At 39.5% G+C, this 22701-nt stretch overlaps 1 protein-coding gene across 1 annotated transcript in view; it reads right to left on the bottom strand.

Annotated features, from left to right (window-relative positions):
* Positions 1-22701, bottom strand: part of kcnh8 (potassium voltage-gated channel, subfamily H (eag-related), member 8) — a 61717-nt gene that overhangs the window by 4154 nt on the left and 34862 nt on the right. The window contains exons 8-15 of the mRNA XM_042506559.1: positions 20547-20768; positions 17312-17511; positions 14534-14783; positions 9265-9479; positions 6983-7021; positions 5538-5815; positions 4191-4306; positions 3834-3913 (exon numbers count right to left, since the gene is read on the bottom strand). Of these exons, the coding sequence (XP_042362493.1) occupies positions 3834-3913; positions 4191-4306; positions 5538-5815; positions 6983-7021; positions 9265-9479; positions 14534-14783; positions 17312-17511; positions 20547-20768 (1400 nt within the window). The remainder of the gene's footprint in view (positions 1-3833; positions 3914-4190; positions 4307-5537; positions 5816-6982; positions 7022-9264; positions 9480-14533; positions 14784-17311; positions 17512-20546; positions 20769-22701) is intronic.

Raw genomic sequence — 22701 nt, 5'->3', positions numbered from 1 at the left:
TGAAGTTCACCCAACTTTCTGAGTCATAAATCTGGAGGCTTTCCAGTTGAAATTTTGACTTTCCTTCATCATCAAGCTTGTTTTGACTTTGATCTAGCATACTGAGTACCTGACAATAGCTTAAACAGAGCAAAAAAAAAAAAATCTTTCTCCCTCTTTTCACAATTCTCCCATCTCTCCCATCTCTTTCCCTCTCTGGAGTGGCTGATAAAAGCCTGGGTCTAAACTCTGGCTCTGATAAAAATAGAAAAGCTGAGAGCGACAGGACAGTCCAATCTGACACGCTGTCAACATGATTCCAGTACTCCCACCTCAGAGACAACCGTCTGCGGAGAGAGTCAGACAAAACAGCAGCGGATGACCAGAACTCACTCTAGCTACAGGTATGTGTAAATCCAAAAAATAAGTGGAAGCATCATTAAATCATACAATGGTTATGCTAATTTAACCACGAGAGTTATGATAAGTGTCTGACTCTGAATAGTACTACAGCACATAAACAGGAATTCACTATATTAAGCAACGTGGGTGTTAGTTTTAGTGCAGAGCAGCAGTTTCTTTGATCAAGGAGGGTTTAGATGACATACCTGAGGCTACTGATTATGAGGAATTCGTTTTTGTGCCTACGGTGAATCAGATCGTTCAAATGCAGAATTAGAGCAAGAGAATGACAAAGCCAGCTCTGACGACAAGAGCTCTGAATGTTACAATGGTCAAGATACTTTCCAAAAATTTGGCCCAAGAGAATACTTAACCTTCAAAAAGACCTTTTACTTATCAATTATTTATGTTACCTTGAATTTATAATGAAAACTTCCCATGCTGCCACAGTAAACAGAAAATCAAAAAAAGGCAAACATCATTTATGAATTGAATTTGTGCAGTATAATTCAAGACTCATTTATCCAGTCGTATGCTCAATACTTCCCAAACACATATATTTTCACTAAACCTTATGATTTTAAACACATTAGTACAAACAGTCTCAAGCACCGCCAAGTAGCTTGCCTGGGTATGCACGTGTTTGAACTCTGCTCAAGCGGAGCTCATATGCATGTGCATGCTCAGGAACACTCAGGGAACGCTACTTATAGGCAGAGGTGATTTACATTGTAATGTTTTAGCGAAAGCGCTTGTTTTTTAGAAATACTGAGCATACAGACTTGGATTACACTGCATGATTTGTGTGTTTTTTATAAAGTTTTGCTGTCAACTATCATACCTAATGAAAAATGTTGTTTGTGGCTTTTTTTGATTCTTCGTTCACTGTGGAGGCATGCAAAAAAACGTATTCATGAATTCAATGTAAGACACGCTAGATAACTGATATTCAAATTGCCTTTTTGCAGGTAAAGAAGTTCTTTTGCCTAATGAGGGAACTTAATATTGTTACCTCATCTGACTCCATCTTGCTGCTATAAACACACAAGAAGTTTTCCAATTTTACAACCTGAGAAGTGAGAAGATTTTATTCGCTTTATACTTGGAAAACTTTGGCCTTTAGCTGTTGTAGGAGAACGGGAAAGTTGTGCTATGATTTCCAAAGGCAGATGGGTGCTCTAAAAGTCTGTGTGTTTTTTCAGAAAATGTGACCAATAGTGATCAACCTATGGAGTGTTTCTGCATTATTATTTTTTTGGTTTTATGTTTTTGGCTCTCAAGAAAGCTACTGTACACTACCAGATCAGCACTAAACAGCAGATGAAAATAGTTAGCAGCTAGCTGGTTTCTGAATGCTAGCAGAACATTTAGCATGTTAAGGAGCCAGAACGTTTTCTTCAGTCAGTAGCAAAACAAAGCTAAAATTAAAGAATAAATATATTTGCATTACATTCGTCAGGTGGGCAGAGACACATCTCTAAATAACTACTAATGTTGCTCAGTGTCTGTTCGATGTGTAAATAGGTTATGTGTACATGGTGAGTTAACATCTCGCCCAAATGGCCAAAAAAATCGATCATTGCTGCTTTAAAGTCTATGTACTGTTCTCTGTCTGTTCATACTTGCTTTTTGCTTTCAGTATTGATTAATACGTTTAATGTAGCCAAAGTAGGTCACCACTGATGTGCATATGTGTGTGTACCTATGCCTCATTCTCAAGTGTATTTGTGGTGCACCGTATGCGAACGTTTTAGCCTCTTCATTTAATCATAAGTGCAATTACCCAGATTGTTCAGGCAGAGCTCTCATTCTTACAGCTCTCCTTTGGCGCTGCACATTATGATTTCCATGACACGGAACAAAGGTCACCATGTCAGGCCTCTTTTTAACCATACTAATGCCTCATTCATCCCCCACTGGAATAAATCCTCCAGTGGGGTAGATGAAGCAAAGGTTAAAGGGTAAAGACGAGAGGTCACAGAGCAAAGCTTGGGGTTTGTTACTGTGTTCACACAATTTGTTGTTCATTAAAATGCAGCAACTTTGGTGTGGTTCAGGTCAGAAACAGAAATAACCTTGTCAGCTGGTTGTTTGGATGGCCATATCTCATGTTTTTTCAATTCAGAAGTAAGGATACAGGTCTCAAAAGGCCATTGCTACATTATTTTCACAGTGTTGTAGCTGTTTATTAAGAAAAATAACACAACCAACCAACACATTAGGCCCCTGCAAGCATGCATTTTTCTACATATGTTATTAAGTAAGTTATTAAGTTATTAAGCAATTTCTAGTAGATTTTTACCACTAGAAATTTAAAAACTAGAGTCGAACATTATTTGATTTTCATTGCAGTTGCATGAGAAACTGTGCATGAGTTGACCACAGTACTTAATTACAGTACTTGGGACAATAAACCCCTTTTTTATTGCAGATAATATACATTAGGAAAGTATACTGCATATGCCAAATTATAGACAATGTCCTCATTTGACATAAGTGTTTGCAGAGACAGCTGATAGAAACCAACACCCCTTTTCATCTCCTACGGTAACTGGAGTGGATGGATCCAAGAGAGGATTAACAACCTACAAGACCATGCTGAGACACTTCCCGTCAAACACAGGTAACCCGCAGAGACACAGAAGGGACAACAGAGCCAATGTGTATAACTGTGAAGATGCTGCGCCTTTTGTCTTCACAGTTTCTGTTTTCATCCCTCTCTTATGTGCTTTTTGTTTCTTCCCATAAAGCTATCCACCTTCTCCCCTTTTCCTCTCAATGTCCCTCCATTCATGTCTTGTTTTCCTTCACTCTGCCTGTATCTGCTCGTCCCAGGATACAGACTGAGGCTTAGCAGGAGGAAGCAAACGCTACTCCTCACCTGCCAAGAGTCTAATGTCAATTTAGCCACCCGCCAATCAAAACCATAGGATACAGCATGAAAGGGGTTCATGTCTGCCTGTTTGTGTGTGTGTGTGTGTGTGTGTTTAAACTTATTATATCAAGCTGGACAATGAGCACCTAAGTCTATGAAATAACCAAATATGATACTTTACAATGAGACTGACAGGGCACAGTGGGTCTACTGAAAAAAAAAAAAGAAAAAAGAAACATTGTAGATTTCCCGGGCTTCAGCAGACTTCAGTGGCAAATTAAATGTAAAGCTCATGAAAACATAAAAGGAGTGTTTAGATAGTTGAGAAATTATATCATTTTATAGGGCTCCAGTAGAACACCACATCCTCTCATTCATCTTTAAAAGAAAAAAAATCTATGTTTTTTTCTGCTTAATTACCTCTCTCAATCCCTTCACCTGTTGTGTGCCCGACATACTGATATATCCATATGTGTCGTGCTTATCTAAGCCTACCTGTCTGTCTGTCTCACTCCCCCTCTCTCTGTCTCTATTTTACAATCTCACGCACACACACAAACACACACACCAGTCCTACCTGCTGGTCGAGGTGTCGCAGTTGCCCTCTCGTCTCCTCTGCTTTAGCTGCTAACTCTGCAGTGCTGATCTGCAGCATATCTGTGACACAAATTAGTAAGTTACAAATCACTTCAACTGCCAAGCAAGAACTAAAAAAATGTACACCCCGCAGTTATTGCATCAAGGCAGCTGATAAATACTGTAGGCATTGATGGGAAGTGCAAACTCACATTCATCAATCTCAGTATACAACAGTTCTGCAGGGATTTGGATGAGAACATTTTAACTTCCAAGGACTTAGGGAGGTGAAGTGAATTTAAATGGTATTAGGTCATGTTTGGGAGATACATTTCTGAGTAGTGTAAGATGGGAGGACCTGTGGCAGATGCTGAGGCACTGTTTGATTCACTGACATGACAACCTTGGCTGGTAGAGAAGGGGAAAGCCAGGGAACACTCTGTCCCCTCACTGTCTTCAGTACCGTCCACTATCCTGCAGAGAGACAGAAATGTGTGTGGGAGTATAAAGATTCTTAAATATTAATGAATAATATGGTTATTGCAACATTATCATATTGTTTAAATGTTGTGCTTTCATGGTCTTAAAGGTTACATGTTTCAGGAAATGCTGGTAGAGTTAGGTGGGAAGATCAATACCACTCTTATGTCTGTACAGTAAATATCAAGCTACAGCTTGCAGCTTTTTAGCTTAGCTTAGCTTAACATAAAGACTAAAAACAAGGAAATAGTTAGCCTTGCTCCATTAAAACCTCAAAAAATCTCCCTCCTAACAGCTCAGAAGCTTACTAATTAAAATGTCAAGCAGCAACCTTTAGGACTGAAAATGAAGCCAGTGCAGAAATGCATTCACCATTGTTGATATTTAATGGTCCTCATTCCTTTAGCATCATGTACATTGCCAGGCAAATGATATCCATGTGGCAGACAAAAATTCACATAATTTAACTCTCTCTACAGCAGCAGGTAGTATGTGGCAAGTGACAACCTCCAGGGCTGAAAAATGAAGCCAGTGCTCAAGTGCCAAAAACCGCAGTTCTCTGAATGGCTACTTGAGGCTGGCTCTGTGGTGAGCCAATCCTCATAGAACCCTCATGGTAAAATTACAGCTTGGTTCAAAAAAAGTTTGGGTCAAACAGACCTATTTTCCCAGTCAACTGTGCGGCAGTGAATTTTTATATAACCCACTAGTTTATATTTTATCACCCCTTAAAGTTACACATGATAGAAGGCGGTCCACTTTGAGTGACCGGCTGTCAGTGAGGCATCACTACAGTGTATGTGTCAGATCCACCCCTCGCTTCTCCACAACATTATCCAATTGTGGTCACTCGTGGCTCTTAACACCCAGGATGGCGACGGTAAAAATGCCAAACTAGAGGCTTTAAAACAGACTCTGCAATCCAATGGGTGGAATCACTGTTGCTATGTCCATTATTTTATTCAGTCTATGATTATATCTTATTTGTTTGATCCAAACAAAAATAGTTGTGTCAGACAGATTTCTCAAGAGTAATTAAGTAAGAAATAAAAATTCATATAAATATTGTTTCCATCATTTGACTAACTTTTTATTTTGTCAAAAGTGCCCAGTCTTCGTTTGTTCCACATGTACTGTGCTAAAGCATGACAAAAATAGACCTAACACAGAGTCACAGAGACACAGGCCTCCACAGGCAGACAGGCAAATCGATGATCAAACTCACCTGGGACTGAGGTTGGACGGGTCTAAGGTGGTGAGAGTAATTTCCTGGATCTTCCTCCGGGACCTCTTGGAGCTCTGTCCCGCTGTCTTCTGGTTGGATCGGCTCAGCAGAGACTTCCCACCCGTGTCCCTGAGGTTCACTGCCCGGTTTGGCTCCGATGAAAGAGACACAGACATGGCCTCATCTTCCTCCTCCTTCTCATCTTCCTCATGCTCCTCCTGATCCTCTATGATGGGCGGATAACCCTGAACCACTCGTCCGTTCCTTCTCACCCCAGACTGGAAATAAAAGTCAAAATAAAACACATGAAAAGGGACAAATGATTGTGATTTGAGAACACTCTGAAATAAAACATTTAAGTGTGGATACAAGGCCAGCTTTTGGAGATTATACAACTAGGAAAAACGACAGACATGAAATCAAAATCTATTCATGCAGATTTGAGTCATCTGAAAGCAGCAGCCTTGAAGATGGTAAATGCCCAGCAATTTCTGGTATTCTGTGTCACGGCAAATGCTGCCATCCTCATCTTTTCCACTTGGTCTGAGGCTGCTGAAAACGCTCAGCTGTATTTGTTAATGCTTTGACCCTGAAATACACAGAGGTGTTTTCAATACATAAATGTACACTATGACTTCGGAGTGCAAGGAGCAGAATATTCAGCTGGATTTATGAGTGACAACACTGACCGAAAATCCCCAGGTCAACATTTGTAACTGAAACAGTGACCTGCAGAGTAATAATGAAGGCAGCGCGGTTGAACTCTGACATCAGTCTTGTGTTTGTCAAGGGTCTGCTGTTGTGCATTAAAAGGGTGCTGATCAACCATAAGATAAAGATGCAATAATCAACATAAAATCCACATTGATTTATTGATCAGTGGCTTATGACCCAGCTGTATTGGAGGAAGTCAACACCAGTGTGAGGTTAATTGCTCCAACAGCTGAATTGATTTCTTTTTGGAAGAACAGATTATTATATTTGTGTTATTTGTGCAGACTCTCAACTTTCAAATCGCCGTCTGACAGCATGTAGAGCATTTCATCATTGCCCTCTATTCTGGGGCAGGATGATTTAAAGACTGCTAACCCATTCTGTGCAGAATTGATCTGTCCCCTCTCGACCAAAAAAAAAGAAGAAATCTCTCCATCAGAATCATTAATTTTAAAAGAGTGATTGAGTCCATTATCAGCGATGGAGGTCTACTGCCGGGTCGCCTTTCAGACTTTCCATAAGGATAGAAAAATTGTTCTGAGATTGAACGTTTATTTGACTTTCATCATTTTCTATTGCAGGCTGATTAAAATGTTGCAGGCTGGTATCAATAAATAGGGTAAGGTGATTGACATCAGACATGAGTTGATGGTACCCATATCAAAGCGGGGCACTTTGCCTTAGATTGTAAATCATCGATCATTGTCTGAGTGTGTTAGAGAGTCTGTTACCTGAGTATCTAGAGCTGTTGTGGAGAGTCGAGCCTTAACCTGGAGGAGAGCCAGAAAGGAAATATACTGTAAATGAACTGCAAGGAAGAGCAATCAAGATGTGGCCTTTCTTCTCTCAGCTTTAAAATTACGGAGGAGCTATTTCACAACAATCTGCAGTAAATTATTTTTGCAAAGCTGGCACAAGATGGCTCGCGGTGATCCAGTGATGGAAAATAATTCACCTCAGCACACTGATGCTGTAGTGTTGTGCTCATATATAGTACTGTAATATCGAGGCAATCTCAACCTCTCAGTCACAAAACACATCCTCCATCCTGAGCTGTCTTTATTTAAACTCTTCTCAGTGCTGAGATTCAGGCTGCCCCTCTGCACATTAGCTCCACCCAAAAGCCCTGCGGCAGGTACTGTGTGTGTGTGTGTGTGTGTGTGTGTGTGTAAGTGGTGTTTGGACTGAAGAGACAGAAACACCTGACAGTAATAACAGCAGCAGAGCTCCTCCAAGTGTCCTGACTATTTTTGCCCTCTCTCCCTCTCTCCCTCTCTCTCTCTAAACCTTCTCCCCTCTTGCTTCCTCCAGCCACCTCAAAGTTAATTTCTTACCCTCCAAACACCAGCCCTTCTTCCCCTTGCTCTCCCCTCTCACTCACTCCATCAGTCATTCTCACGCATTATTACAGTACCTTCATTCATTATACAGACAAATTGGCAAGTCTGTATACAGTGCTTGTCATGCACTTCTGTGTTTAGGGCTCATTCATTTAATTTAATTTTTTTTCAATACAAAAACAAAACCAGGAACCAGAGTTTATGTACAAGGGTAAACATCTTATAAAAAAGTTAAGAATACAAACATTTGAGTGTAAATCTGATAACAAACAATAACTTTTTTTTTCTTCAAGAGAGTGGTGCATAATAAGCACTTAATTTATGTTTCCTCTTTACTTTCTATATGTTGAAGCTCACTGGGGTCAACATGACAAGCAGACCTCATTAATTTAACTACGGTGACCATTGTCACAGCATGAAACATTATAACTTTTGGCTGCATTGGGACATAAAATCAAGGTGAAAATCAGTTTAACCAATATCTTTGTAAAGAATCTGTGTAAAACCCCAATTCCAAAAAAAAGGGACACTGTGTAAAACGTAAATAAAAACAGAATGCGATATTTGTAAATCGTTTTTGATCTACTTCATTTGAATACAGTAAAAAGACAATATGTAATGTTCAATTTTTTTAAGTAAATGTACACTCATTCTGAATTTGATGTCTGCAACACATTTCAAAAAAGTGTGGACTGGGGCATGTTTACCACTGTGTTACATAACCTTTTCTTAAAAGAACACCCAGTAAGTGTTTGGTGTTAGTCCAGCTCCTCCATTGTTGTATTCTGCAGTTCATAATGTATCACATATTTTCAATGGGAGTCTGGTCTGGACTGCAGTAAGGCCAGTCTAGTGAACATTACTCTTTTACTATCAAGCCATACCTTTGTAATGCGTGCAGAATGTGGCTTGGCATTGTCTTGCTGGAATAAACAGGGATGTCCCTGAAAAAGACATTAACTAGATGGCAGCATATGTTGCTCCAAAACCTGTATGTATCTTTCAGCATTCATGGTGCCTTCACAGATGTTACCCATTGTTAGACAAGTTACCCATGATGTCATGGGCACTAACACACCATCACAGTTGCTGGCTTTTAAACTTTGCACTGGTAACACTCTAGATGGTCCTTTTCCTGTTATGTCTAAAGGACACAACGTCAATGATTTACAAAAAACAACGTGAAATATGGATTTGTCAGACTGCAGCACACTTTGTGTGAGTCCATCTCAGATGAGCTCGGGCCCAGAGAAGTCAGCTGCTTTTCTGAATGTTGCTGATATATGGCTTTTGATTAAAATGGCAGAGTCTTAGACTGCATTTGTAGATGCAGCGACATACTGTGTTTACAGATAATGGCAAACAGCATTTTTTGAAACATGTTGCACGCATCAAATTCAGAATGGGTGTATATTTTACAAAAAAAAAAAACAAAACATGAGTTTGAACATTACATATCTTGTCTTTGGACTGTATTTAATTGAAAGGTCAAAAAAAGATTAGCAAATTGTTGCATTCTCTTTTGATTTGTGTTTTACAGAGACACCTTTTTGGAACTGGGGTTGTATTTTGGGGTGAAAATCAGCAAGAAAACTCAACAAAAAACCAACAAGAGACAGCAGCATATATGAGAATTTCACATTTACAAATGAATACTAGTTGTATGGACTTACATGTGTCTCATGTCCCTCCCTCAAGTTGTATGTGAGGTCCTGCTGGATGTCCTGGACGAAGTGGTGCGAGTATTCGGGGTAGAGGTCCAACACCTCGTACAGCCCCCTCAGGTTAATACACTGCAGGTCACAGTAGGTCAGGGCTTTCACATCTGCGTTAGTTTTTATCACCCGGTCATCTAAGGACAGGTTCGCACCGATAAGGTCGCCTTTTCCTGCTCAGAGGGAGACATGGACATGGTAGGTCAGAATAAGGGTTGCAACAAAATGTTTATTCTCCAATGAAAGGGGTTGAGGATGCAGACTCTAATGCAACATGTTTCAGATCTTCCATTTATTAAAGAGCTTCTCAGGGAGTGTACAAATCTGAGTGTGCAGGAGCAGCATGACGCTGAGGCATTGAGAAGATAATCCTAATGAGACTGTTTATATGTTTGTTTGTTTCATGTCTGTTTTTTTTTGTGTGTATGGGCTTCAGAAAGAGTAGCTGCTACCTTAGTGGCAGCTAATGCGAAGAATAAAGAAGACCACCAGTTCACCTGTTCTCATATCAGTACGCATTAGTTGAGTTACTAATATTAATGTCACAGATTTGTCACTTTCTAATAAGCTAACAGCAAAAGTCAGCCAGTCAGACGCTATTCTAAATTACTTAAATAAAGGGTTCTTACAACAATCTACCAAGTCTATTTTTACTTACTTTATTTTTATTCTTATCTACACACACATAAAACTCCATAAAGACATTGAAAAAAATAGGAAAAGTGTCGGGAGAGGTCAAGAGGCCACAGGCTCATACAATGGACATCCCCTCAACTTCAGGAGCAAAACAAACGAAAACAACAACAAAAGCTAACTGATAACCAGAAGTATGCTGAGCAGAAAAACTAACCAATCAGTGGACAGCAATCTATTAAAACTCGCCTAACATTTATTTAAATGCACTAATACATTATTTGTTAAGCAGGATCTGAATTTACTCATGGATGAGAGGCTCGTACTTATGACAGTATAAGAGAATAATACCTTTTTGTTCAGGTATCAAAGGTTTATTTACTTGTGAAAGGCGTCTAAATGCAGCACGAGAAAAAGTAAAAGGTTCATCCAGGTTTCAAAGAGGTAAGCAAAAAAGCTAAAACTTGAAAAGTATTGTAGCGGGGCCGAATACTGTATCACCTTAAAAACAAACTAAGTAGACTATGAATGAATCAGAATACTACTGTTTACAATATATGATTATTATTTATGAAACATAATCACTTTCACTGTTCTAGTAAATTTGCCTGAATGAAGTGGTGCTGACAGCTGTTTCCTGTTCTCTTTACACATACAGGACGAAGCTGTATGAAGTTCCCCGTTAGTGTTAATGCCCCTTAAGCAGTGATAAAATATTCATTATGGTCATTGTGAACTGTGAACGCTGCTCGATTACACCGAGGCTGATGAAGCAGCAGTCGTGACTGTTCATATTCTCTCCCTCCTTTTCTCTCTCTCTCTTGCTGTCACTCGGCCGACTCCATCTCACTTCAGTCATTACGTCTCTCTCTTCCTCTCTCTCTCTAGATCCCTCATGTTCCCGCTATATCAAAACCCTTTGTCATTGTCTTTTGCATCCTCATTACTGCCTCCTTTTTTGTATTCCTTCTCTGACTGTTGTCTATTGCTTCATCTTTCCTTTCTTTGCCTCTCCATCTATTTTCTTACATTCCTTCTTTCATCCTTGTTCCCCACTTAGTTTTCTGTCCTCTCCCACCTTTCTACTACCTGTTTTTATTATTTCCCTCCTTCTTGTTTTCTACCCTATCTTCCATCTCCCCTGTTCTCGTCTTTGTTCAGTTCTTTACTCCCTGTTTTCTGACCTTTTTTATTCCTCCATTGCACACACTTCTAAAACATGGTTAAAGTGTGTTTAAAATAACATGCTTCAAGGATGTGTGTGAATATCATTTACTAGGTAAGCTTATGTTAAAATTAAAGCATATGTTATAAGTTTAAACAACATAAATGCACTGAACAAGTAGGAATGCATTATTTAGGACAAGCTGAACTGTGGTTTATGTGATAATTTAAATTGTGATATATAATTTGTGAAACTTTTACAATGCATTTTGATTTATTAGAGAAACAAAATCCAGTAAATAAATAAATAAATACATACATTTATACATTTAAATGCTGATAGAACACTTAAATAATTCATTCCAGCACAGAGATGTTATTTACCAGTGTATCAATTCTGTCTCTTTTGTGCTCTTCTTAAAGGTTATCAACTGAAATACCTAATCTACTGTTCCATTAAATTGTCTTTTGCCAAGTCTTGAATAACGATAAAAAGAAAAGGAAGCATTTGAGTTGTCCATGTGTCCTCTGCTGCCCTCTGGCCTTTATCGACCTTAGAAGAAGATGGAAGAAAACTTAAATAACTTGATATTCATGGTTTCCATCTTTACTATCTTTATTCCTTTTTTCCTTCCATACATCTTTATTTTCCAGTTTTCTTTCCATCTTACCCTTTCTATCCTTACTTCTTTCTCTACTCTGTATTTCCATGCTTCTTCCCCTGCTTTCTTCCTGTCCTCTTTACTCGCTGTTTTCTTTCCTTTTTCATTTTCCTCCCTTCTTTATTCTTCCTTAAACCCTCCCATCTTTTCTGTTTTGCCTCATATTTCCCTCTCCCTGTTCTATTTTTCCTTCTTCTCATCTTTCATCCCTGTTAATTCCCTCCCTTTTCTTCTGTTCTTTTGTCTTCCACCAGTTTTCTTCCCTTTTTTGTTCTCTCTTCCTCCCTGTTGTTCTTCTTTCATTGCTTTCTCTAAGTTTATTTTTTATCTCACACCCCTCTCAGTTTTCCTCCTTCCCTTTTTTGTATGTCTTTCTCTCCTCCTACAGCCCTTCACCACTCTCCTCTTTTTTCAGCCCCTACTTTCCTCCACTTCCTTTCACACTCTCTCCCTACCTCCTCTGCACTTAGTCCAGCTGTTTCATTTCTTTCAGATATTCTACTAAACATACAATCTCTCTTTTCTCTCTCCATCAACCCCACTTTCTCCTTATTCTCTGTTTCATGTCTGTCAACATGGCCTCTCTCACTCTCACCCACTCTCTATTAGGAGGTACTGAGCCGTGTCTACAGACTTGTGGTGTGACAAGGAAGAGGGCGATGGAGAGACACACAAACAGAGAAACAGAAACAGAGCTTTTTTTCTCCTTCAGTCAGACATTCACTGTCAGCCTGACCTTCTGCACAGTCAGCAGGCAAGCACAGAGACAATGCTCTCTGCCTGTCAAGCCTACACGCATGCACACACACGCACGCACGCACACACACACACACGCGCGCATGCACGCGCACGCGCACATGCACACGGACACACGCACACACGCACACACACGCCAGCCACCCCCCCACACACATCACTCTGTACAGCAGTAAACAATACCACCTACATACAAGTACAGACATATGCAAAGTTTTTTTTTCAACAGGAGTGTTTGCATACTGGCACTGAGACACACATACACACATGCACACACGCACGCACACACACACATGCACGCACGCACGCACGCACGCACACAGACACGATAAAAGTGATTGAGATAAAGATTGTAAGTACTGCACCAAAATGAGAGTGATGAATGGAGGTCCAGATTCAGATCTGTCTTGCTTTCTCTTACTTTCTCTCTCTCTCTCACACACACGCAGCGTGGCACTGCCAGTGTTCAAGAGGAGCGACCATGCGGCTGTCTTGTTGGGGTCAGGTTGTGTATAATTATTCCACAACCCAAAACCATGGATTACCAGAAACATGGACAATTATAAATCAATGTAAGAAGAAGCAAAAAAGACTAAATTACATTGCACAAGTTAAAGTATCTGATAGTTTTCCATTTCACTAGACCTTTTATACCTTTTATAATTCCATGTGACAAATAAACGATTAATTGATTAACTGAAAGCAGCTTTTTATGAATTTGAGAACATCAATAACAAGATACCAAAAAGATATTTCTGCCAGTATAAAATGATCATTTAAACGACTGCATGTTAGAGAGTGTGTGTGTGTGTGTGTGTGTGTTAGCGAACAGTGCTTCAATTTATGCATCCTTTATATAATTTTGATTCATTTATTTTTCTTTTCATTAAGACTTTACATAATCACTCCTACAACAATAACGGCACTCACATGTTTATTATTGTAATTTTATGAGAAAAGACACCCAAAAATCTTTTCTTAGTTTGAGCTGAATTGCAGCTTTAGCAAATGTTTTAGAACTTCGTCCCTCCATTAATTAGAAGCAAATTTCTATTTTAGCATCACAGCAATCTGGAATTGCTGATTTCAGGGTTATCCCTCTACTGAAATACACCTTTTAAGTTTCCTCTTTATTCTGTGTCTGCTGTAGAATGCACAGAAGTCGACACTGACAGCTGATACTGTAATTAGCCGCTGCCTTAGCAAATCAAACATTCATTTAACACTACGAGTAAAAATGCATGCAAATTTGGCCTATAACGACTGACTTTAACTATACCTTGACTGGACCAGACAGCACTAAACTGGTCTTCACTAGATGGAAGTGAAATTACCTGACCCTGGTGAACTGGACTGATGAAATGGGGCTGGGCTGAGCAGATTAAACGAGACAGGACTGATTTAAAATGCTGCAAAACAGACTTGACCGCACTTGGCTGCACATTACTAGACTGAAGTGACTTAACCTGTACGTAACTGGACGATCCTGGGTTGCCCTAAATTGATTAGTTGATTATCTTATAATACAACCAGTGGCTGAATGTGTCTGTTTAAACATCTGTTAGTGAGCTCTGCTCACCTACATATTCACTCTGTAATTCTGTCACTCTGTAATGTCAGCCAACACTAACTAAAGCTTTCAAAATCAGGAACTTAGCTCAACCATTTTGCATGCACGGCTATAGATAATGCTTTGGCTCCAACAGCTAAAACATATTGTTGAAAAAAATCTAACTGGGGTTGATTTTATGGGAGTTTAATAACAGTGGGCTCTGAGAGTGAGCTGTGGCCTTTAGGACACTGTGATGCTCCTATATCTACACAATGGGCTCATTTAAAGACCCAGCTTTATCACAATGAGCCGCACTGAGCTTCATTATGAGGCTTGCTGCGAGAAGTTTCTTTGTAAAACTATAATGATGGCACAGAGGGATTCTTGCTCCTTCTTTCACACACTTTCACACCCCTCTTCCTCCCCTCCATTCCCCTCATGCCTTTATTCTTTATCGTACCCAGGATGGCCAGCACCATGCCGTCTTTCAGCACCTCCATGGACCCGGAGCAGACAAAGAAGATGGCCTGGAGTGCGTCACCCTGTCGGAGGAGGTACTCTCCCGGAGCGCAGAAGGAAGTCTTGATGTGCAGCGAAAGTGAGCGCAGGCAGCCGCGGCTGGCGGAGGCAAACAGCGATAGCTCCAGGATCTCCTTGTTAAGGTGCATGGTGATGTCGGATCGCAGCTCGTCCGGGAAGTCCTTTAGCAGCTGTAAAGTTGGTCAGAGGGAGAGAAACGGAGAGGGGGAGAGAGAGAGAGAGATTTTTTTCATACCTTATTTACATTTATCCGTCCAACATCATCACAGACACAATAGAAAGGCACACAAAAATCAATACTCTTCTATTGTCAGTTTTCCCATTTAAAAAAGAAAAAGTCGACCAATAAATAAATGTGCAAAAAGCAAACTTTCCCCATCAACAGTGCAGAGGATGTCCCTATAGCACCAGCGCTATTTTAAAGTCCCCAGGTCCCCTACCATTTTATAAAAACGAAAATCCAGCCACAGTCTGGCCCTGACACTACAGAGCCACTGCAGCCTTTTGTCCTGCCCTGTCCTCCACTCTGTTCTTTCTGCTCAGGTACATCTTTGCCTCACCTGACAAAAAAATTAGGAGCTGCCACTTCGAGAGAGAGAGAGAGAGAGAGAGAGAGAGAGCAAGAGAGAGAAGGCAGGCAAGAGTGAGCAAAGTATGACATCTGTGGAAGCACAGCCATGCTGAAAGTCATTGATTACATTTCCAAGTTTGGTTCCCTTTGATTCCATTCTTAAGCTATTGCACCACAGGAAACATTAGTGTCAAGCCAAGTTTATTTCCAAGGCCTAAAATCAATTGTTTGCCTCAGAGTGTTTTACAACCTACACAAGACACAACACCCTATGTCCCTATGTATGTATATATGTGTATATATATATATTTATCTATATATATATGTGTGTGTGTGTGTGTGTGTGTGTGTGTGTGTGTGTGTGTATAAATATATATATATATACACACACACAAAATTCTATATAATTTAATTTCCAGTCAGGATTTGTTTTCTATGTCATATGGACTTTAGAGCCTTAAGCCTTAACTCAATGCTGGACCCTCAGAATAAACATGTCTATGTTAAAAACACACAAATACACACTTAACAAAATTCCTCAAATATGATCTGGAAAAACCCCTGTCACAGTTTAAAAAAAAAAAATCCAAACATTCCATTTAATCTATCTGTCTGTCTCCTTGTTGGGACTACGATCTGGAGCTCACCATCACATAGAATGGATCAATGAGTCATCCGAGCTAGTCTGACTTTAATCAACAGGTCCATCTATAATTCATCTGTCTGGGATTCATCATCATCACTCCATCTAAGTGCTGGTTGGGGCTCTGACAGCTGTCTCGCAGGCATTCACAGCCTGGAGGGACGAGCTGCTATTAGACTACTAACCTGTTGCCTCCTTTTCCCCCCCGAGGCTTCTCAAGAAAAGGTATTGTTCACTCTTTTTTTTCTGTTTTTGTGTCCAAAGCCATCCTTGTGCCTTAATGTTGTTAGTGTTGTTTAGTAGGGATATACGATAATATCGGCACATCATCTGTATGCAGATACTGGCTTAAAAATGTAAAAAAAAAAATATCACAAACTGACATAATTTAATTTATGTTTTATCTGCTGGTGGGCCATCACAATAAGAGTATACATATTATGATGTTAATGCTATTACAAAAGAGACATGATGATCACTGAAATTAGGTGGATGTATTGGATGTATTAATTTGGAATTGGTTATTTGCTTAATGATTTGTTATATATCGGCACATTGGATATCACCAAAAAAATCCAATATCATCATCTCTATTGTTTAGGACTAAGTGTGATCTCCCATTGTCCCAGTATCATGTGTATTGCCACGGTCCTGCAATGATGTCACTTATACCCTTTGTCCTCCAAAACTAGCATGTGTAAACAGGATTTTTTAAATCCAAGAAAATCTGATAAAACTAGGCAATTAGGCTACTGGGCCTCCTATTGCATGACAAGTATGCCTTCCTCTTTTTCTTCCCCGGTTTGTCATGTTTGACATCACAGAAAAAGGTTAGTAAACAGTAGAAAGCAGTATGGAAGCCAGTGAAAATGTTAAAGTGATTGCATTTTTTTTAACTGTCTCTTACTTATTTTAACTGTCTCTGTGACTTAGTGCTGATTCAGTTCTGAATGACATCTGAGTGCTGCTTGGACGGAGTCAAACTGAATTTTGGAGTGGCATGCCATTGCATCGCGTTGCATTGTAATATTTCAAGTTTTTTGTCTACTAGGAAAAATTCAGAAATTCTCAAATGTCTGTACATTCCTTGTGCTTTACACTTAACACACACCTGATTTCAACTACAGGCAACCTAGAAAAAGGCCAGTGAGGGTTAAATCCCTAAATCTCAAGGCTACAAAATATCCTGTCATCCCCAAATGGCCATGTAAACCATTTTTTTCATTCCTGTCTTCTGTCCCCTCAGTGTCAGTCAGTACAGAAGAAAACATCACGCTCTTATGTCGATAAAGATCATGTAGTATCGATCATATCACTCTCATGATGAGTTTGAACGTGGATGATGACAATTGAGAAGTATGTGATCTTTCAAATGAATTATTGATCCCTATGTGCCTTGCTGCTGGGTGTCAAAAACATGAGTTAACTGAAAAAGTAGGAGAAGGATTTTTATACCAGCTTAAGTGTATATGTGCCTGTGGTACCTCGTTACAATCGATGCCGTTGTTGACCGACCAGGTTGTCTGAAAATACTCCAACATTCGCTGCTTGAGGCTCTGCGGCAGGTGATGGACACGGATAAAGTCCTTGAGGTCTTTGGTTCTGGTGTGGTACTGGGACCAGCGCGAGTACATCCTCTGGATAATGGCCGTCACATTACCGAAGACTAAAGCGTGCATCAATGCTGCAGGCATAGAGAGAGAGAGAAGAAGAGGGTTAGACAGGCAAGGGATAATGGAGCATTAGCATGAATGAACTAGACTGTCAAGACAGGGATTCAAAATAGGAGAAAAAAACTTTTCGGGTGCTATTTTAATGGCAGAGGCTTGGGGCCAGCAGGGAAATATTTTTGTGTAGCTCACTGTAAACTTGACAGTGCCAATGTGTAGGAAGAGATTCCAGTAACAGTAAAAAAAGCAGTGCAACATTAATGACCACGACATGCACTCAGACAACTGCTCAACCCAGGACAACGATGCAGTGAGAGACACAACAGGAGCAGTTATGCTCTGGACTGTCTTCACCGGTCTCTCCTAAACCATAAAGACTCCTGCTGGTATAAAATGCTTGCAGCCACATTGACAATAGATATGAATAGGAATAATCCAAGTATGTACGCAGCTAAAGAATAAGTTTGTTAGGTTTTTTTTTTTGTTTTTTATTTCTCCCATGTTTTTGTGCTTAAGAGTCAAATTGGAACAACACATTTTGAAATTGGTCCAGTGAGAGAGACAGACTGCAATGTGACATGAATGGCATTTAAGCACTGTCAATTTACACCCCCTAAAAGTGCTTGATTTTGCCAGTGACAGGCTCAGATTGTTATTGCAAGTGTCTAGCAACATAATGCAATCCCTACAGAGATAGACCTTTTTGTTAAAGAGTTAAAGAGTAAGATTCTTTTTGTTTAACCAGAAACAGCCCCAAAATCAGTATCATCAAAGCCACCAGACTCCATTTAAATAAACACTTAATCATCTGAAAACACACATCATTCAAAGTCAACAGAAACAAAACAAAACTCACAAAAGCCATCTTGGTTTGTCTTTCCACTGTTCCAACAATCAAAATCCCTGGTTTGGATGAAATAAAACCTTAATTCACACAGTTAGACATGAAAATACACGCTTACATTACTGTTTCATTAAATGGAGTCTGGTGTGTTCAGTGATGGGGATTTCAGAGCTGTTTCTGGTTAAAAAGAGAGAAGTCTAACTCTGTAGGGATCCTTTCTATAAGTTTTCTGTCAGTGGCAAAAGCAAGCACTTTTAGTGGATGTAAAGGGACGGTTCACATATGCCCTCAAGAATTACATTGCAGTCTATTTTGCTGATAGTGGTTGCAGCATTCTTGATTAGTACTGGACCAATTTCAAAAACTGTTTCTGCCATTAGTCACTTAGACACAGAAACATGGGAAAATAGGATCCGGGTTGGTAAATACCAAAGTTTCTGTGCTGATTTTTAAAGGCTGCATGACAGCCTCCACTTCTGATTGAAATCCCTACTAAAAAAATAAAAATCAGATTTATAAACTCCTATTTGGATGATCAAAATAAATACTACTATCATTTTAATAGGATTGAACATGATTCCTAATAGAACCTGTCAATTTCCGCAATCAAATAAAGAGACAAACCAGTCAGTCGGCTAAGTGTTATATTTACATTCATGTCTTGCAACTCTGCATCTCCTGGGCAGGAACATCAGTGTCAGGACTGAGAGGAGATGATGAGATTGGTGTGACAGATACCTGCCTATTTTACGCCCACAGATAATAGTATTCTTCCTATCTCATTCAATTTCCAGCTGTGCCGCAGGTACCTTGCACACACGTGGACATGAAAGCATCGAACATGGACCACATTTTGAGAGCAACTGTTGTGTCACTGACTCCTCTCTCCGACATGCCACACTGATTAGCAAAAATTGGCTTTTATATCACAAAATTTAAATTTGAACCATGGTGTATTGTGGTGAGGTAGATCAAATTATTCCTATTTAAACACACAGTTATTTAATTTCTTCCACAAACTCTCTGAAATTGACCCATGCTCTGCTGTAAATATGCATGTGTGCTTTGTGTTAGTTTTCATTTCGCGTTAACACACATGGGACATTATGGGTGTCAGTGTGAGTGCATGTAAGTGTGTGTGTTTTTTCAAGCATGTGTATGTGTTGTGTGCATCTGCGCCTGCTACTGGCCCCAGGCAGCCAGGGACATTTAACATTTAGCTGAACCAGAGTGGGGAGTCTCCCAAGGGAAAACCCAGCCACAGTGACCTCTCTTCGTCCCCAAAAACTAAACCTAGTGCAACGATCCAGTTTAAACTGGATCAGACCATCTAGCAAAGGTCTGTTTTATATATGTTATACTTGCCACTGTATTTTAATGAAACTATGTGCATGTGCAATTGTGTATGCTTTTTGGCCACAGTTACATGTGGTCTTTAAATACAAAGGACAGGCCAGGGAAGAAAAATAAGATTTTGTAGATATTGTGATATCTACAAAATCTAATAATCTAATAATCATATAATTTCTAATAATATCTTTTATATATATATATATATATATATATATATATATATATATATATATATATATATATATATATATATATATATATATATATATATATATATATATATATATATATATATATATATATATTAAAAAAAATGATAATATCTAATAAAGATGACCTCACTGGGCTGATTACCGACCTGGGCTCTTACAAGAAAATGGCTGTGAATTAAGCAAAATATTATGAGCTGAAGTGTAAACAAGCATTCACTTTATCCTGGAAATGGGATTAGTTGGTGGTGTTAGAGAATATGGAAAAATCTCCATCTATGTATTGCGCAGTTTGCCCCAAGTTTGAGAGCAGGGCACATAAAACTGGGTCATTTTTCATGATAATTAACTTTACACTTAACCCTTTGTTGTTATTTAATAGCCATTAATAAATAAAACAATTTCGTAAAGCCAAGTAAAAACAGACTGTGGGTAAGTAGATATCAAGCCCACAAATTAAAAAACCATTAGCACTGACCCTGATATTGAAACCAAGACATCATGGATTAGTAGTACATGTAAATATAAATATACATGAGCATCATTCTGCATGACGTTGTCTGAATGTAAAGAGAGAGACTAAAAAAAACATTTCTATAAAACATAAAATACACATAATCTTTGATGTGTGTTTTTTGTGTACCTCCAATTAGCATGACGCAAATTGAGAAGATCTTCTCGATGTCAGTGTTGGCGGACACATTGCCAAAGCCCACGCTGGTCAGGCTGCTGAGGGTGAAGTAGAGTGAGGCGATATAGACGCTGCGGATAGCGGGGCCACTGCCAGGGCCACTGCCTGTCCCGTTTACACCTCCTATGGCATAGTATGGCGACTCCAGGCGCTTCCCCAGCTCATGAAGCCATCCTGTTTTGAAGATGGTGTAAAAGGGGATAATGATGGATGGAAGGACAGATGGATGGTTAGAGCATAGATTGTATAAAATAGTGGACATAGCTATACCATGACGTAGCTAACTCAGGATGCGAATCTGTTAAACATTGTATATTGAGCAATATTGTATATCGTTTGTAAATAAATATAAAATAATACTCGATATGGATTGTGCAATAATGTATATAGTCTATAGTGTATGGCCTGTTAATAGTTGCTAAATTCAGATAATATTTTTTATACTTAAATTCTCCTTTTCTTCATTTTTTTGTTTTTTGTATTCTCCTTTTATATTTTTTTTATTCTATGTTTAATGTTGTCCTGAGTTGCTGTAACAAGTAAATTTCCCCAGTGTGTGAATTAATAAAGGTTACCTTTTTTATCACCCTTTGTGTACTCTCTTTTTGAAGCCGGCATTGTGGCCACCGACACCTTGTTTTTTGGAGCCATAAGCGACCATATTTGGATTGGTAGCTGGCACTGTGGAGGAGCAACGGGTGGATCTAACTCATTCAAAGAACTGCTTTGCTGCTTTGTTTAAAGCTGGTAACTAAAGCAGCAACATTGGCACACCCTATCTATAGGAGCATCGTCACTAGGCAAATAAGGGAGAATAATTTCCCAAAAACCTTATCTTTTTCTGTGAACAGTAATTAATAAAAGAATCAAAACAAGCCTTAGCACAAAATCATCCATATTTCCACAAATATCCCAGTGTTCTTGCATTGAAGGTCTCATTGCTATCACCACAAGGGCACCATATTAGTTTTTTATACAATGAGCTCTGCAGTGGTCATCTCATATCTCAGTGCAGTGAAGCATGTAGATGCATACAGAGCTGACAGCATTGTTTCCACATCGAAAACTATGGCAAGCAGTGTTTTCCTCCAAGCTTCATCCAGAACAATGGATTTAAAGGTTGACGTAGATCAGATGGTTGGGAACTAGAACTGATCCCTGGTCAGTACAGTGTGCAGACATGCAGCCAATCCCAGGAGAGTCTCCTGTGGACACTGATGAATGGTAATTGGATGGAAGCCCCTCATAGCCGCCTGATTTCAATGCTCAGTTCAGCATCAGAAATACATAATTAGGACACAACACATTAATCCTGCCTCATGCACTGACCTGTTATTTTATGACACTGAGATGCAGTAATTGGTGAAGAGAAATCTGCATCGTACTCATGACCCAGTCAATGCTGACCCGGAACCAGTTATAAAGACACTGCAGCGAGGTAATTGCGAGCAGCGCAGCTCATCGATACTGACCTGAGACCAGCCCAGGGGGCCTCATTATATCAGGGACCTGGAGGCTGGGGGGGGTTACAGGAGGAAGCACGCCATTCGCTCAGTCAGTTTAACAACACACATAAGCACCTGCATGCAAGCACACACACACACACACACACACACACACACACACACACACTAAACGGATGTAATTGTTGCTCACACATTTTCACATTCAATGTCTATTTTACAAGTCAGAAATCAATAAAATTGATAAGGAAATCATACACTCACTTTGGCAATTTACTTAAATACTGAGGAACCCAGACAAACAGCATGCAGTTCTACTTCTGGACTGCAAACACCCACTCAACATGATGAATCTATAACATAACTATTAGCAAGAACTTCTCAATTCAATATCATGTGTTTCACACCCAAATCAATATGGTGTTTTTTCAATTGCTTTGTGAGGACTGTCACATTAGAGCAGTGCACCTACACTTGTGTAAAGTTTCATTATGCTGGATGGTTTTTAATCCTGGTTGTACATAAACATCTGCCTTCATAGCTCTAAAATCTACAGGGATGAAGTCCATGATGAAAAACAGGCCTATGGGTGAATATCAGATGCTACCTGCTGGCAAAAAAAACCTGCAGGTTTCACACATCAA

The sequence above is a fragment of the Plectropomus leopardus genome, chromosome 18 (genome assembly GCF_008729295.1).
Source record: "Plectropomus leopardus isolate mb chromosome 18, YSFRI_Pleo_2.0, whole genome shotgun sequence".
Classification (NCBI taxonomy): domain Eukaryota; kingdom Metazoa; phylum Chordata; class Actinopteri; order Perciformes; family Serranidae; genus Plectropomus; species Plectropomus leopardus.
Note: the sequence above shows the minus strand (reverse complement) of the source record. Positions and strands in the feature narration are given on the sequence as shown.